The sequence below is a fragment of the Mauremys reevesii genome, linkage group 21, assembly GCF_016161935.1.
Source record: "Mauremys reevesii isolate NIE-2019 linkage group 21, ASM1616193v1, whole genome shotgun sequence".
In the NCBI taxonomy this organism is placed as follows: domain Eukaryota; kingdom Metazoa; phylum Chordata; order Testudines; family Geoemydidae; genus Mauremys; species Mauremys reevesii.
Window position 1 is genome coordinate 15167622 of NC_052643.1, and position 17694 is coordinate 15185315.

Consider the following 17694-nt stretch of genomic DNA (forward strand, 5'->3'; position numbering starts at 1 on the left):
GCGTAAATAAAAAGAACCCCAGATGTATTATTTAAAAAGATCATAATTTTCAAACCAATCTGGGGTGCAGACTCATTGTTTTTAATGTTTGGGGTTAGCAGTACTGCAATGACGTGCCAAGAATGCAAAGGCTGATGGTTCTTGCCTTCAGTAAGGATCTATTCTGGCACAGGAGGAGCAGGGAAGAGAGGCCATGCTGTTTGCCAAATACTGACCAACCTAGATATTGTATTATTTGAGGCAAGTACCCCACCTACTGTTCTTTTAGAGAAGGGGTTCTCAAACTTTTTCTCACTGTGGACCTTACCTTCAAAGCGAGATTGTTTCATGGCTGCTTCCCCACCCATCTACCGCTGAGTGGGCCACATACTCTCCCAAACATGATCACATAAAATCCTGGTTGCAACTACATCAATTGCAGCCATGGGAAGGGAATATTAGGGAAGTACTATTACTTATAAGTTGTCTGGTGGTAGCACACAGAAGTTCTTCGTGGTTGCTATTTCTTAGCAGCGTAGTGTCTTCTCACTGCTGGAGTCTTTCCCTGATGCAGGGAAAAGCTCCAACAGTGTGGAAAGGCGGTGGCAGGGGAGGCATTAGGAAAAGGCTCCAGCAGTAGGCAGCCACTGGAGCCTCTCCCCACTGCCAGAGCCTTTCAGACACATGTAGCTACACACCACACCATGACCACAGCTTGCTTTTCACTGTGGCATAAAGCTACATATACCTTATGGGCCTCTGCCAGAGCTGTGCAGCATAGCTGTAGTGTATTATAGTGTAATGTAGTGATTAGCGTGGATGGTGGTACTGTATCTTAGTGCCAAATTGTTGTCGTTTTGATATTACATTGTTGTATCTGATCAGGGGTGAGGGGACTGGTAAGAAGTCTGAGTCCTACCTGTGTGCAGGAGCTGTTACTTCCAGTATCCCAAAATACCCTTGAATTTTGATAAACAACTATTACAGTAGGTTTCACTGTAACCTGAACTGCAACTGGTAAATTATCCATTCACCAAATGGCTGTGGAACCACTGATGGAATAAAAACAGAATCTTAAAGTGGAACATTTACATTAGTTTATAATCTCATTTTAATAAATTTTAAAATCTGTTCAGAAGAAAAGCACAAATACAGTTTGGCAAATAACAGGATATGTCAGATTTCAAGATGTATAATTGTAGTTTATGAGTTTTTCAAAGAATAAATATTGCTATTTTGTTTCCTTTGTGAAAAAGAACCTGATTGTAAGGTATACATTGTAGAAACATTATACTGTCCACACCGCCATCAGCCTCAAAATGTGTAACATGAGGCTGGCTGGTTTTTTGTTTAACATTTTCTCTGCAGAGTCCAATAAATCATAGTGACCATGATTTACTGGACTCTGTCTAGCAGAACACAGTTATTCAAGTCCCCACAGTAAGAAACCGGGGATTATGTGTGATTTGGAGGGTAATTTATCAGCAAAGCTGGTGATTTTAATATTGTTAACATTGATGTTCACTCATCTTTCTGTCTCTTTCCAAGTGCTGTCTTTCATCAATGAATCATCCACATAGAGAAATGGTTCAGGCATTGCACTATGTCAGATGTGTGTTTACTGAAGACAAACAGCCTTGATGCTTTGTCAGAGAGAAACACTATATTCTCAAGGGCTGGATCCCTTTAGGCCACACAGGAATTAATCTTCAAAGTAAAACCACAAAACCAGCCTCTGAAGCATTGTACCCCAGCACTTCAGAGATCAGGATCTTTGTACATTTCTTCTAGCTGCTTGCATATTTAATGCAGTAATGTTGAGTGGAGCAGCAGTAGACAGGGTGGAGGAACAATCCATGTGAACTGAGTCCTGAAATGAGCTTTCCTGATGGCTCATTTGCCTGCCAGCACAAGTAACCAGCTTCAGGCAAGTAGCCCTCAGTTTTGTTTTGTTTTTAATAGGTTTTTTCTTCTTTAAGTTTGCCAATAAATCAAGTCTTTGTGAATGTGAGGAGCTAATAGCCAGCGCTGCTCTGACAAGCTATTCTGAAGATGTGCAGTATTGCCCAGGTTGAGTGCAGGGCTGCCAAGCCACAAGTCTGAATGAGTGAGACTTAAAAAAAACACATAGTAAGGAAGGATTCAAGTGACTGATTGAAATTAATAAAAAATTCTTCATCACAAAACAGAGAGATCTAAAGTTCATATGCAGTGAGAGAGACTTGGGCTCAGGAAACAAATTGTCCACACAACAGCCATAAGAAATTATTTATGAAGGACAGAAGAGCATGGATCTACATTTGGTCATGCCAATGTCACAGCATTGAGTAATGCACGGTGTACATACGTGCTCTGCTCTGCAAGCTTCCCACATGCAGTGTGATGATGAAAAACTGCACCACTGTTAAGCCAACTGCTGATGCCTGGATAAAAGAATTTCTAATTGTGGTTCTAATTTCTAATTGAGATCCTGGCCAGTTCCCACTGTAAGAGGCTTGCCCTTGTGAATTCTGTAGCACTGTGAATTCTGTGGCCAGGAATAAAAAGTCAGCAAATACTGAGTTTGATTTCAATATTTGTTCAGGAAAAAAAGGGACAAATTTTTCAACAAAAAAGTTCCTGTTTGCCGGCCAGCCCTAGCCATGCAAAAATTCTACCCCATCTGGGGGCATTGCTTCTACCTACACTTTCAGTGTGGCCAACTCTTGCAATTTTATTACAAGTCTTGAGATAGTCAGTGTTTTTTAAATAAAGCCCTAGCTCCTGGAATCAGGAAAGTGTGTGAGATTTTTAAAGGTAATAAGCATCTACCCCTCATGGGTTAGGTTCCAATTTTGGCATGAAAGTCAGTGCTCACAGGAATCATCAATTTGAATAAAGTCCACGACAAGCCCAACTCACACTTGCCCTGTGTCAGTAGCTCCTATCCCTCAGGGCTGGGCCTGGCTCCCCACTCCAGGTGTCATAACCTGGAACATGTCATTGCAGCACCACTCAGATTTGACCCATTCACCCCTCCATAGATTGAGACACAGTAGCAGATCCCAAACCTGAGTAGGGTTGCAACCATGTGCCCCAGGTTACAACCCCCAGAATGGGGAGTCAGGGCAGGACCTGCCACTGCCAGGTGAACTCAGTTTCTAATACCCCGGCCCCAACTTTCTGTGATTCATCATTTCCCCCCACATCTGTCATGAAATTTACTAAAAACTTCCATGTCAAATTCATAGCCTTACTCATGGTTGCCTGGAAAAGCTTGAAAACCTAAAGAACGCACCTTCTACTAGAGGCTGAGAAACTGGAAGGCAAGGGAAAAGAACCCAAAGTGTATTATTGAAAGAAAACTCATGATTTTTTTTTTTAAGGGGGAAGGAGGCTAACCCATGTTTTTTAACACTTTAAGTTGGCATCATTGGGCTTCTGTCACAGCTAAATTGCTCCCTGCTGAAAGGGTCCAGACACCACATGTTAATATAGAATAATAAATAAAATAATAATAAATAATAATAATAATATCTAGCTCTTCTATAGCACTTTCCATCAGTTGCTCTCTAAGTGTTTTACAAAGGAGGACAGTACCATTACCCCCATTTTACAGAAGGAGGAACTGAGGCATGGGGAAGGGAAGGGAGTTGCCCAAGGTCACCCGGCAGGCCAGTGGCAGGGCTGGGAAAAAGAAACCAGGTCCCCCAAGTCCCAGTCCAGTGCTCCATCCACTAGGTCTTGCTCCCTCCTTACCATGGGCCCATCCTGAATGGTGAGCGGGCGCCTTGGCGTCTCTGCGACGCAGCCCAGGGGATGGGCAGGGTGGGCAATGCCAGGGGACATCGCCATGGCAACACCCCCAGGGCACTGCCATAGAGCTCTGGCGGGAAGAGGCAGGGGGGCCGCCGTGAGGAATTGTGGGTACTGAGTGCGGTATTGGCTGCGGTAGCACTGAGGCCCTAGGCCTGCTCTGCCCCTTTAAGTGGCTCTCGCTCCTCCCATCTTGGAGGCTCTGTGATGACGCACAACTCTTGCGCCTCGCGAAGCCAGCATATTACGTCAACCTAGGCGTATTACGTATATGTTAGTGGCCTACGTTATCTTGGTGACGGTACGTACAGCGGACGGTGCCCGAGAGAGGGAACGTTTCCTCCCGCCCCCGCCGCTCGGGATGCCGCTGGCTCCGGCTGGGCCCGCGCACCTGGTGCGCTGCGGGCAGAAGGATGAGCTGTACCGGAGCGGCTTGCGGAGCGGGGCTGGGGCGGCGCTGCACGGACTGGCGGGTGAGGGGCTAGGACTGGGCTGGGGCTCGCGGGGCGGGGAAGAGAGAAGGGAGGGGGTTCGCGTGGGGCGGGGGAAGAGAGAAGTTTGGGGTTCGCGTGGGGGGGGAAGAGAGGAGGAGGGAGCTCGCGTGGGGCGGGGGAAGAGAGAAGGGAGGGGCTCGCGTGGGGCGGGGGAAGAGAGAAGGAGGGAGGGGCTCGCGTGGGGCGGGGGAAGAGAGAAGGGAGGGGGCTCGCGTGGGGCCGGGGGAAGAGAGAAGGAGGGGGCTCGCGTGGGGCCGGGGAAGAGAGAGAAGGAGGGGGCTCGCGTGGGGCCGGGGGAAGAGAGGAGGAGGGGCTCGCGTGGGGCCGGGGGAAGAGAGGAGGAGAGGGGCTCGCGTGGGGCCGGGGGAAGAGAGGAGGGAGGAGGCTCGCGTGGGGCCGGGGAAGAGAGGAGGGAGGAGGCTCGCGTGGGGCCGGGGGAAGAGAGGAGGAGGGGTGCTCGCGTGGGGCTGGGGAAGAGAGGAGGGAGGGGGCTCGCGTGGGGTGGGGGAGGGAAGAGTGGAGGGAGGGGGGCTGGTCCCAGTGCACAGTGCAGTTCTGGAGCTGTACCTGTTTGTTTTCTCCCCCTACCCCAGGTAGGTTTATTGACAGCTTTCAAAGTTTGAGGCCTAGCCAACACCAGCTAGTCCATGGCTCCCCTTAGCCCTAACAGTCACTGTAAGAGGCTGAGAGCTTTACTCATGGGTTTATTAAAAGTACTCCTGGCAAGTGGGATCTTGCTCATTGAAAGGCAAAGGTCATATTCTTGTGTTACTGCCCAGCTGTTCAGGTTATTACACCTAAAAACGAAACAAACTCCTCTCTTACCTTATACCTCCCTTCCTTGCCTTTTGCCATGTCTCCTAGTTTGGATAACGAAAATGGAGTAGTCTGGTGCACAGTGCCGCAAAGTTTGGGCAATAATCAGTGCTGGGGAGTGTTTTAAATCCAAACTGGTTTTGGAATAAATTTTATGTTGTTAATCTTACCTTTTTAGGTACTAAGAAATGGTTGGAATGGAGGAAAGAGATTGAACTTCTTTCTGATGTAGCATACTTCAGCCTCACCACTTTGTCTGGTAGTGTTCATAAAGTTTAGCCATTTATTTGACATGGTTTGGGGGGAAGGTTGAGGGTATGTTTCTGGTGTCTGTGATTTATTTGTTGGTTGAGTTAATTACCTGCTTACAAATATGTAATGCTTCTGGGTTTCTGTCAGTATTGTAAATATAAAGGGGGGGTGGGTCCTAGAAGTTTGGTTATTTTTATAGATGCCTCTTTTTGTTAAATGTAAATACAGTGTTAAATATTTGGTTTAAGATATAGCATTTATGTAAAATCCATGTGAAACAGCCTATCGTTTACCATCTTGTTCCCACTAGCACTATTGGAAGAGTGCTTTCTGAAAACAGGGCCTGTACCATGAAGAATTATGCATTATGGTAGTAAGCTTGGTGTTTGAGTAATTGCAGGATCGGGCCCATAAAAGATTTACAGTTTAAACATAATAATCACATCATTTGGAACTGAAATTTAAGCCACTTTTGGTGCTCCTAAACATGGCATCTTTTTAAACAGAGCATGTCAATAATGGAAATAAGAATGCCATCTTACCCATCTTCTGCTTTTGTCCATGTTATCTTTCAGGTTATCAAACTCTTGGTGAAGAATATGTTAATATTGTCCAAGTTGATTCTTCCAAGAAGAGAATCCCTTCTCTGCTTCGACGAGCCATTTTGATATCTCTTCATACTGTTTTGCCTTATTTGTTGGACAAAGGATTAATCCATCTGGAACATGAGTTGCAGACAGAAACTAGTGGATCTAGAACCTTGCAGAGCAATGGTCTATGCAGCAGGACTTTGGTACGAAGCTGGGTGCAGAAACAAGTTGGCAGGCTGACAGAACAGCAGAAGAAAACCCTTTTACAAACTGTGTATATCCTCAAGCAATGCATCCCCCTGCTCCGTAGGCTGCATCTGGCAGTGTTTTATATAAATGGCCTCTTCTATCACATCTCTAAAAGGATCACTGGAATATCTTATGTACGTTAAATAATTAATTGATTTGAAGACACTTTTCTTAACGTAACGTAGTATTTTGGCTTCAGCAACAGTATTGAATGTAAAAGGGATGTAGAATTTGGCCTGTGATGATCAGTAAATTGGTCAGTGCCTAATAGTTTGAGTTTTCAATAATTCATGAGAGAGGGTCATGTTTCCCCACCCCCTTGCTTTTATTGGTCACTGCTAACAAATCTAGATTAATTAGAGACCAGTTTGGGTCCGAATGTAATTCTAGAAAACAAGTGAATCTAGCCAAAACTATATTTGGGGCACATGCATTCACTGCTAGTATGTGTGGAAGCATCGGTAACTAACTGGTGTGACTCTTATATGGGAAGTCTGATACGTACGGTCTTAAGTTCTCATTTTTAACTGCCTTTTTCAAGCTAGTGGCTTAATGTAATGTAAAACAGCATTGTGTTTAGGAAGACGATTATGGGAGGAGGTGGTCAAAACTGAGGTACTAGCAGATCCATGGTGAGGCTCATTAATGAAAACATGACCTTTTGGATGGTAATTTAGTTTCTCTTTTCCTGTCTGAACTATGCAGCTTCGTGTTCCAGGATTGCCTGGAGATGACCAAAGCATTCGATCAAGTTACAAGCTTCTTGGGATAGTTTCACTGCTGCATCTTGTACTAACAGTCAGTGTTCAGATATACAGCTTCCAACAAAGGCAGAGGGCAAGGCAGGAGTGGAAACTACACCGCAACCTCTCATATCCAAAGTATGATGATCCTCACTTGCTGGTAAGGGGGTGGAAGCAAGAATAATTGTTGGGGAATTTTATCTGTAACTAATGGGAAATTCTGTGGTGGAGCTCCAATCACAGCTAAGCACCAAGGTAACAAATACTATAGGGTAGGTGGAAGGAATTCTTCAGATGCTATGTAGAGATCTGCTATACCGTTTCTATCCCTAATGAGAATGTGTTCAATTACAGTAGCCAGATAGGACACCATTGTGCTAGGTACTGTGCAAACATATATGACGGATTGCCCCAGCTCCCAAAAAGTTTGTAATATTGTAACTTAATGTGAATAAAAAAGTTGTTGGTCTCAGCTCTCCTCCTACTGGCAAAATGTATCAGGTTATGTCTATACTGCATTTTAAAACCTGTGGCAGAAAGGCTCAGAGCCCATGGCTACAGCCTGGCTCAAGCTACGGTGCTCTGCGGCCCCACCCCGTCAGCTTCAGAGCCCAAATTCTAGCCCAAGCCTGAATGTCTGCACAGCTGTTCTTAGCCTGTAGAGTCAGGCTGAGATACTTACTGCTACAGGTTTTAAAACCCAGTGTAGATTTAACCACAGGACCACCCCCACACACACAATTGGCTTTACTTGTCGGAAATCTCATCCGACACCAGGGATTAAATGGGTTATGACTGAACTATTCTCTCCTCTTACCAGAGGGGATCTTTTCAGGGCAGGATTGAGGCATACTTACAGCACAGGCAGCCGTGTATCAACACTTCCACCTCACTGGCCTTTCCACATGACCCTTAGTGTCAGGCCCTGGACTCATGTAGGGCAACCACTAGCAGCCTGTGTCATGTTGTCCCTCTTTCTCCACTCTCACTCACCTGTGCAGTGTCTGGGCTATTTTAGGTGCTGCTGTTACTTTTTTTTTTTTTTTCCAATGTGTGACTAAAAAGGGTGTTTTCAAAATTGCATCTGTCACTTTTCTCAAACTTCAATTTTAGCAGATAATTCCCTTTTTCATAGACTATTTAAGTTATCAAATAACTTCACAAGCGGATAAGAAAAATGTTGCCTTGACACTAGTGCTCCTGTTCCTTGTCCCCTTCACTAGAAGCATAGCATGAATTATGGTCCAGGTTGTCTTGGGCATCTCAGGCTGTGTTCCTCATACCTCATTCTATGTCAGTATCACTGACATTTCTGAAATGTTCTTAATGAGAGGCACGTGTATCACTCTTGAGCATAAGTGGATTTGTTTCTATACATTATATCAGTAAGGGTGTTTTACGTATTCTGTCTGTTCAACTAAAATGTAACTAAATTTATTATTCCATCAGAAATCAGACTGAGGAAAAATCTGTTGTATGCAGTTCCCGATGCACATTGTGCTTGGAAAAACGTAGGCATGCAACAGCCACTCCCTGTGGCCACCTGTTCTGTTGGGAATGCATCACAGAATGGTGTAACACCAAAGTAAGTGGGAAGAAGTTGGCTTTGAAAATGTGGAAGAACTATTGCATGATTCTTCTGGAATAATTTCCAGACTCAGTAGTAAACTAACCTTCCCTTGGTAGTTAAGAGACTCAAAATCCCTATCCACATTTTGGAGGGGCCTGTGCTTGCCAAGGTGACCAGTTGACTTGAGCTGTAAACAAATGTGAAAATGTTCTCTGCATTACAGTAATAAGGGAAACAGGACCTGAGTGGTGCTGTAAACAAATACACTCTGGCTACACAAACTCAGAAATGCTGTTGAACTTTATTGAAGTTGTGAACTTTGATAAATTATGGGATTAGTCATTATATACATCTGGAGATGTGGGTTCCAATCATTATATTATTTAAGTGAACCAAGAAAATAAACTCAGTATTCTCCTGGAGCCCAGTGAGCGTTTGTCGATATTAAACCACCACGTAAGTACAACCAGAAAAACCCAGGAGTGGTGTAGCGTACAGCTCCATCCTGGACTCAGCCTGTTAACTTCTTCATGGGCCACAAAATTTTGTTCTACCTCTCCTACTTTTAATGACATAAATGGTTGCATTTTGCTATGGATTAATTTTCTGTGCTGTGGCTTCTTTCAGGGATGGTGGTAAGCTTCTTCATGAAAAGCAAAGCTTCCAGTAAATGAATCATAGGGTGGTATTTACAAATTTAAAATGTCTTATTAAAACATTTGGAAAATAAACTTTGTTCTACAAGCGCTTCCAAGTTGATGAACGAGTCAATACACCAGTTAAGTCCATAGTAGCTTAAATGTGTTTTCTCATAGGGCTAGGGAAATACATTTATCCACAGGGCAGCTTGTCTCAGATTTTAGGGCATGTCTGCACTACAAGAGATACAGTGGCATAGCTGTACCAGTGTAGTATAAATGCTACACCAACAGAAGGGATTTTTCTATTGCTGCACCCTTGAGAGGCAGTAGCTAAGTTGATGACAGAACTCATCCATCAACTGAGCTGTCTACAGTGGCTCTTAAGTCAACCAGTGAAACTTCAGGTTTGAGCACTATAGAGAGCTAGGTTGACTTAAGTTTTAGATGTAGATCAGGCCTTAGTGTTAACTTCATAACACATGTCTGCTATCTATCTATCTTCTATGGAGAAGGGTCCGACTCTCCTGATCTTGTGAGTTAAACGGTATCTTTCCCAGGCTCCAAGAATAGTTTATAAACTATTACATGCTAGCCGTAGTCTGTTTTTAACCCTTTTCCAAACTGGAAAAGCTATTTGGTGACTGTGTGTGTGTTTTTGTATCCCACCATTGATGGATTTTGGCACATCACCCTGGCCCTTTGCTTTGTAAGGCTTTCGGGACAAGTGTTTGTGCGGAAATGAGTTTACAATAGGCCAATGCATGATCTAACCACACTACTTGGACATCAGAATTTACTACATGCTGACACTAAATTCAGAGGCTAGCCTGTGACCATTCAGAAAAGTGATATTCCTGAGTAGGGAACATTGTACATCATATTGGATGGGCCCTTTAGAAGAGCTATTAACCCAGATGTCATTTTCCTACCCAGTTATCCCTGTCTTATCAGAAGGGGAATACAATTATCTCCTACCCCTTATGTATGCACACTACAAGTAATGAGCTGCCAGAGCATCAGACCTGGTGGAAAATGCACTGCTGCAGCTAAGTTGATCATATAGGAACGTATGCCTTTCAGGCCCAGGTATTTGACTGAGCACTTCTTCCTTGGATAATCTGGGGTTAAGAGTGATGATTGTGTAAGAAGTGCCTCTAAATGCTAGCACTTCTGACTCAAAAAGCCAAATTCAGCCCAGCTGTAAGCAGGTGCTATCCATAGATACCACAGGAGCTGTACCTGCTTACAGTAGATGAAAGTTTAACCCTCAGTGTGATCCAGTATGGTCTCATGAATCACATTTTGTGCATTCCTTTTCAAACCTTATTAGACCCTTCTATGATTGTGCAGCATATATGACTGAGCAACTCTTGCAAAACAGAAAAATGGTAACACATTTATATCCCCTCTCTTTTCCTGCAACTGAGTTAGCTTTTACTGTACATCCAACACTTCACTGCCTACAAGACTAAGCTCTCCTACTTGATGTTTGAGGCTAGTGAAATTCCTAGATGCCAAGTTCACACTCAATAGCCTACTGGCAATTTCAGTATCATACACCTAGAGTCCAAAATGGAGAGTGAAACCAAAACTTGTTCAGAGGACTTCTACTTTTGCACCTTCAATCAGCTGTAAATACAAAGATCTAGATATCCACATACCTGATGGTAAGTGGCACATTAGAGGCCCTTTTAAATCAACAGGCAAAGACATGCTTTCTACAAGGCATACTATAGACTAGCATTTTTCCCTAGACAGCTTAGTGAGTAGTATTTCACACTGAAATAGGTCTAACAAATGCCTCGTTAGGTTTGAAGTCCATGTTACAACCTACTTTGAATCAAGTAAATAAATGTAAAGTATTTCTGATCAAATTTGTATATTACCAAATTTTTGGAAGTTAAGTGATTCCAGACTACTCTAGACTTGGTCAACTTCTCATCCCCTCACCCTCTTGACATCTAACCAGGAAAGGGTAGAAGATAACTAAGCTTTTCTATCTTGAGAGCAAACACTATGCAAACTTCAGCCCTTCCATGGATGCTTATATTAATTCTGCCATAGGTTGTTAATGTGTCTTGTGCCAGCACTAATTGTGGTTTTAGTGTCTGAGCTCAGTAGCCTAGCAAAAGTGATAGCTATCGAGTAGTAAACATGAACTAAATAGTCTAGGCAAAGGAAAGTTCATGCAAGATGGCTCTCTCACACTGGCTATTAGCTAAGGATGGGTCTCTTTAAAATTTTGCAGCTTAGTGCATTACCAAGTATTTTCTTCTTTGAAATGGATAGCAAAAAAAAAAAGTATGGCACTTTAAGATAAGATCTGAGTGAAATCCAAAGATGACAGATATCAAGCAATAAGCTGCCCAGAATGTTCAGATGGTTCAAGCAGTCTGGCTAATATATGGCACATAACTTTCTCTGCTGGCCTTCTGAGTGCATCACTGATTGGAAAACCAAGACATCAATAGCTCTACATTGTGAGATTCTGAATAAGTAAACTGGCATATAACACACTGAACAAAGTCTGGGTGTAAGTTACTTGAGAGCACTCTTTGAAGATTTAAGTGAATAAGATAGAAGTCTGAGTTCATGTACAGCTACAAATAAAATTATCTTGATCATGATGCTATGAGGAAGGTATTTTAGTGTATAGGAGGGAATTAGTTTGTAGTCAAGTGGACATTTCAAGTCTGGAGTTAGTGATCTTAGTCTTGGAGGCCAAGCCATAGTGTTGCAGTAGTAGCCTACTTGAGGGACTGCTTTTGATGGACTTCCCAGAGGGGGCCTGTCCTGCCCACAGGAGGAGGTTGATTCTAGCTTGTAGACGGCACAAAAATTCTTCATCTTAAAGGGACAGGAATCTGGCCTAACACTGTAGGAACAGTCTGCCTCAGCAGGTGGCAGTACTCACCTGCATGTAACCTCAGCTGACATCACTTAGGGCTGTTATAGAACCTGCAGGGTCACATGTTAGTGCTTTCTGTAGTTTCATTTTCTTTCATCTTCACGTGTGAACAGTAGCTTCTGTAAGTTTTTGCCTCTGTAGTTTGCAACCATTTATATACAACTCTGCAGCAATTTGGTTTTTAAAAGCCCAAACTTGTAAAGTGGGGGTTCTCAAACTGGGGTTTGGGACCTCTCAGAGAGTTGGGTTGCAGGGTGATTACATGGGGGGTTGTAAGCTGTCAACCTCCACCCCAAACCCTGCTTTGCCTCCAGCATTTATAATGGTGTTAAATATATTAAAAAGTGTTTAATTTATTGGGGAGGGTCACACTCAGAGGCTTGCTCTGTGAAAGGGGTCACCAGTACAAAAATTTGAGAGCCACTGCTGTAAAATAACTACATTTACATAGCAGCCAGTGCTTAAATAAAGTAGTGGGTAATTTAGGAATGCAAAAACCCTCAATGTTGCTATAAGAACTTTAACTTTTGCATTTTCTAACTCCTTTGTATTGCACATGTATACACTACTCCTAGTTGAGCTATATGCATTGTGGCTGAGTTAATGCAACTATTAGGATTCTCTATAGCATTTCCTAACTTTATTTTGCTTTAATATTTTAGTAATAGCTTCTTTTTGTCATCACTAGCAACTACATATTTACCTTGAGATCTGAAAGCTGCCTTTCATAGTAACTGAAATAATGGAGCAAATTTTTCTCTTCAGAATGAGTAAATTGCTTTCTAACTACCTGGGTCTCAATGAACATTTTCCCATGCAATATTTTCTTTATACGAATAGCTGAATTAAGATCTCATTGCTCATGAAGCACCAGCAACCTGTTCACTATAACATGTATTTTTCTCTCTCATGCTTGTGGGGCTAAAGAATGCAGATAAGTGATCTTACCTAGCTGAGAACTAGAGACCTACAAGCTAGCTGAACAGCCAAAAAAAGACACTATATGGTTTAACTTGTTGGAAAATACTGTTGTTTGGGTAATATATTGGGTCTTTCATTTGACATAGGAAAACCAGGGAAATCTATTTCATGTTATAGAAACAAAGGATCACTTCAGTCTTCTCTGCTATAGCTATGAGTCAGCTGGAGCACTTGTGTAAACCACTGGCCTCTCACCTAATCTAGGTGGTCTTCCCTTCCATGTTGTACCAGAGAACCTTCATTTATCTCCCCCTTGAGAATTGTGTACATCTACCTTTAGCAGTGGCTTGACTTTGGTTTAAGTTCTCAGAAGGTGGCATTTAATACTAGTCACCCTTTTGAGCGTTTTCATTTAATGTGACGCTTACTGTCCGAACCACGTAAGTTCTCCCGCATGTGTTCTTCCTTGTAGCAGTATCTGAAGAGGGTTTTATTGTCTACAGAGCTAGTAAAGGTTCACCTTGAGGGGCCATTGTAATGTACAGCTTGTTCATTAACCATGCATTATAAAGCTTAGTAAGGTCATTTCTTGTACTAAAACATTGTCATTTAAATTAGTGCCGTTAATTTGAATAGAGGACAGTGCTTTATACAGTTAACCTTGCCCTAAAAACTAGACAGAAGGAAAGATGTATGTTTAGAATTAGGTAGGGCTACTCATTTCTATGTCTAGATTCCTCCAATGTGCTAGTGTTTGTTTGTTTTTTGCTTAACACTTTGGTAACTTAATTTTTCCCTTTTGTAGGCAGAGTGTCCATTATGCAGAGAGAAATTTCATCCTCAGAAACTGATCTATTTGCGGCATTATCGATAACTGTATGAAGACACTGCTGTAGCCCCTGACAAGCCCCTTCCTCTATCTTTATCAGCCAGCAAAGCCATAATACAGTTTGGCTTAATCCACAAGCAAGACTTTATTTTGAGCCTAAATCTTTTTATAAAACTTAACTGTTTTATACAAGCAGTAAAAGGTGATGCTTCTCATTCCTGTTACAAAATAAACTTGAAGTACTTTGGTCTACTGCCTTCTCTTGTACCTCAGATCTTGACCTTCCATGTTAAACACTATTCCTAAAAATTGCTTAGAGCAAGTTCTCTAACCTTATTTATGCTGTTTGTCTGCATTTCACTTTGAACAATGAGGAGACTATTAGACTATTGCCCTTGCAGTTAGTTGCAAACACTGTGGGAGGACTTAAATCCAAACAACCTTTTGTAGCATGCTTTTAGTATTATGAAAGTTTTAGGATTAAGACTTACATATAAATGTTGGATCCTTGCTCCCTTCCTGTTCTCCTAAAACTACAACAGTCCCTGCTGAAGCTTCAGGTGGAAATCGTATGTGTGCATATGCTTAGAGCAGAAGAAATTAGAGTTATGAGTAACTGCAGTGGAAATTCTCATAAGAAATATGAATCCTAACACCACCATTCTATTTTTACAGCATAATTTGGGTTAACGGTAAGCAACTTCTCTGCTTCAATTTAAACTCAAATTCCAATAGAGCGTGAGCACACCTTGCACATGTAACTGCTGATGTAAATTGAACACTACAGTGAAAAGTGCTGAAGATCAGGTTAATTTATGTACCACTTAGTTTGTTGTCTCACTGCTACAGGAAAATACTGTCAGATCCCTGTTATCACATTTAAAATAGTCTAGCAATTTCAATTAGATTGTTTTACACAGCATACAGAATGCTTTTGTATACACTAAGTTTTAAAATCGCTCACTGAATGTACAGTTGTGGGAACAAGTTCAGTAATGGACACTTCCTGTAATAATCAAGAATTTATATTAATTCATTATATATACAGACTGCAGTGGTATCTTCCATTGCCCAAAATACAAGATTAGTAAACATCACACTCCTACCCAGAACCTTTTGGCAATAGGCACTATCAACTTTGCTGATTACACATTTTACAGCGCAAATGAAGAGGGATGTTTACAAAAGTATCACTGCTTAAGATTTTTTTCCGAGAAATTATTAGTGATTCAATTATCCAAAAAGCAAAGTGTCTGGGAGGAAAAACAATCAAACGTGGTTCATCTTTCTGCTCTTGCATGATAGCTAAAGGTACAACGCAGATTGCTATTCACATGCTCTCTGAGGGAAAAAATCCAGAATTCATCAAGTCTTTGACATGCATAACAAACTACTTAAAAATAAGCTTTTCACTGAAGCTTCTAAAGGTTAAAAAAAGCCTTGGAAAATACCTTATTAGATCTTGAATCCATACTAAGTTAAGAGCACTTCTGTTCAAATAATTATACTGCAGAGGTCCTGGCCATATAGGCAACATATAGCAAGAGTTGTGGACAACCTCTCCCTACAAACTCCCACACAGTTAGGTTCCTTCCCCTCACATACACAGAAAGCCTGAAAGAAGAGATAGGTACTGCTATATGCAGAAGAACAGGACACTTAACTCTGCTGGATAAGTGAGAGACGTGAAATACCCTGTCCCTACCCTCCCACCTTTCATATCAAAGGCTTCCTAGGAAAACCCCACCTGAACTTAACTGTCAATACAGCAAAGGGAGAAAGGTGGCCTGAGCCAGAACTCAAGGTATATGCAGCTTTAGAGATCATTGTCAACACATTTAATTACACATAGAAACATGTAGCAAGCTATTACTGATGGTAGAACTTGGATAATGCTGCCAAGAAAGAAGGCAGTTGCAATCTGCACTAGAAAGTTATTATTGAATCTGTCAAGATCTAGGTTTCTTCGGCCATAATTGATGAAGGCATATAGCTTAACACTAAGAAAACATTTAGAAGTGGTTTAAGAAGATGCCTGCTTAAACAGTTTAGAACAGTTCACTCAACCACTGCATAGGTGGTGTGTTTTTGTTATTTTTAAGAGAAACCATGTTCTAGACTTGTTCGTGCCTGGGCATGGGATACTAATTATTATTTGAACATTGTTAAAATCTCACTGCATAGGGGGCAAGCCACTCCTACCTACAACAGTAAAGAAGAAGGTATTGATCATGAGCTGCCACTGACAGAAAAACAGCAGCTGAGCAAAGGAACTATATTTCAAAACTGCAATTACAAGTATGTTCCTTTTTTACAATTTTAATAGATAAGTCTCTTTAAGGTTTGATGTTGAAAGGGAGTCAACCAGCCACTTATTTTGTGCCTCCAATAATTCTCTAGGTAAATGAATACAAAGATAATTACTATTTTTACATATCTCCCTGATTTGCAGGCACAGTCATAAGTGAAACTATAAAAACTGACAGCAAATTGTAAGGCAGTTTCTTAAACTCAGGGCTTTTAGTTTTTCTTGGCAGCAACAGTGTTCATGATTGGCATTTGATAAGGGCTTACGGTTATATGTTTATAACCGTAAGCCCTTATATATAAAAATATATATATTTTTCAATCACGTTTGCATGAAACTTTAGATTGAACAAGTTTACTTTATAAAAAAAAACCACACTGTTTTCCACAATGCTAGTTAAAGAACCTATGACATTTTTCAAGATTACAGCAGGCTGAATCTAATTAATGGTGTACAGGGTTTCCTATTGGCTTTTTCATTCTGCACAAGCAAACAACAAGGGTTCCTTTGTACGCGTTTCATAGCAAGAATCTATTGAAGCTGCCGCTACACTACGTAGTGCATTCAAAGGACTCGTCTCATCCTAGCACCTGAAATATAATTCAACTGAATAAACTCTTACGAACTAAGTAAATGTGTTACTTGAATAAAAAGAGGAAAATGTAAGCGTTGACACCATTTAAAATGTCAGATCTATAAATATTATTAGCCCAATATATTTCATGTAAAGATGACTAAAACAAGAAAGGGGGACAACTGTCTTTTAATAAAGTTTGGAATTAAAAAGTCACTTAATAAAATTGTTTGTAGCTGTATCACATCAAAAAGTTTACATGCAGGTCATTTATTTCTATATTTTTCATAGAAAATGAAAAGCTGTTAAAATCCACAACGTTTGTCTGCTATGGCCAGTTTGGGTGTGTTCTTAAGGGGCTGCATGAAGCAAACTTAAGTTAATCAAAAAAAACCTTAAGTATCATAGAAACAAGTCAAAATATTCTCCAACTAATAACAATTAAAATATATATATTTATAATTCCAGGCCCTCAAAAGAAATCATGATAGTTTAAGAACAAAGTTTTGAGTCATTATGAATGAGCCCAATTTCAGCATCTGCCATGAGATGCAATGGCGAAACTGGCATAAGAACCTAACACAAATGAGTTTCCTTATGAGCTATAGTAATTGTTATTTCCTTTCTGCAAAAAACAGAATTTAGGATTTCTTTGTAAAAAACCCTATCTACTCTTTACTAACTTGGTTACACTCCAGTGATACCATGCATGTACCTTGTTGGCTGAAATTCTGCATATATTAAGGCCTATCAGACCCGTGTATGAACTTAGCACACAGTTATGAAGCAGACAACAGCATCACGTGTGCCAACTTACTATTTTTCTCCACATATGTGCACAGCATTTCAGGGTCAAACTGGGCAGGAACACTGTAAAAAAACCTAATTGTAGCCATTAGCCTCCCCAATGATTGCAGTGGACCTTGAAAGCAACACATGATCCCAAATCAATGGGATACCGAAGACTCTCCAACTTATCAAAGATAAATTAACCCAATGCAATTTGGTTAGAATGCCAGTTTCTT

General features: G+C 41.4%; 1 protein-coding gene across 3 annotated transcripts; it reads left to right on the forward strand.

Annotated features, from left to right (window-relative positions):
* Nucleotides 1-3985: 3985 nt before the first annotated feature.
* On the forward strand, nucleotides 3986-14044 carry PEX10 (peroxisomal biogenesis factor 10). Of its 3 annotated transcripts, none has more exons than XM_039509172.1 (6): nucleotides 3986-4247; nucleotides 5263-5343; nucleotides 5912-6129; nucleotides 6881-7056; nucleotides 8368-8503; nucleotides 13764-14044. In XM_039509172.1, the coding sequence occupies exons 1-6, from the start codon at nucleotides 4046-4048 to the stop codon at nucleotides 13830-13832; spliced, it is 882 nt and encodes a 293-aa protein (XP_039365106.1). In that variant the 5' UTR covers nucleotides 3986-4045; the 3' UTR covers nucleotides 13833-14044. The 3 variants fall into 3 exon arrangements, with proteins under 3 accessions (XP_039365106.1, XP_039365105.1, XP_039365104.1); XM_039509170.1 differs by having other exon boundaries at nucleotides 4003-4247; nucleotides 5912-6309; XM_039509171.1 differs by lacking the exon at nucleotides 13764-14044 and having other exon boundaries at nucleotides 3996-4247; nucleotides 5912-6309; nucleotides 6881-7078; nucleotides 8368-8518.
* The last annotated feature ends 3650 nt before the right edge of the window (nucleotides 14045-17694 follow it).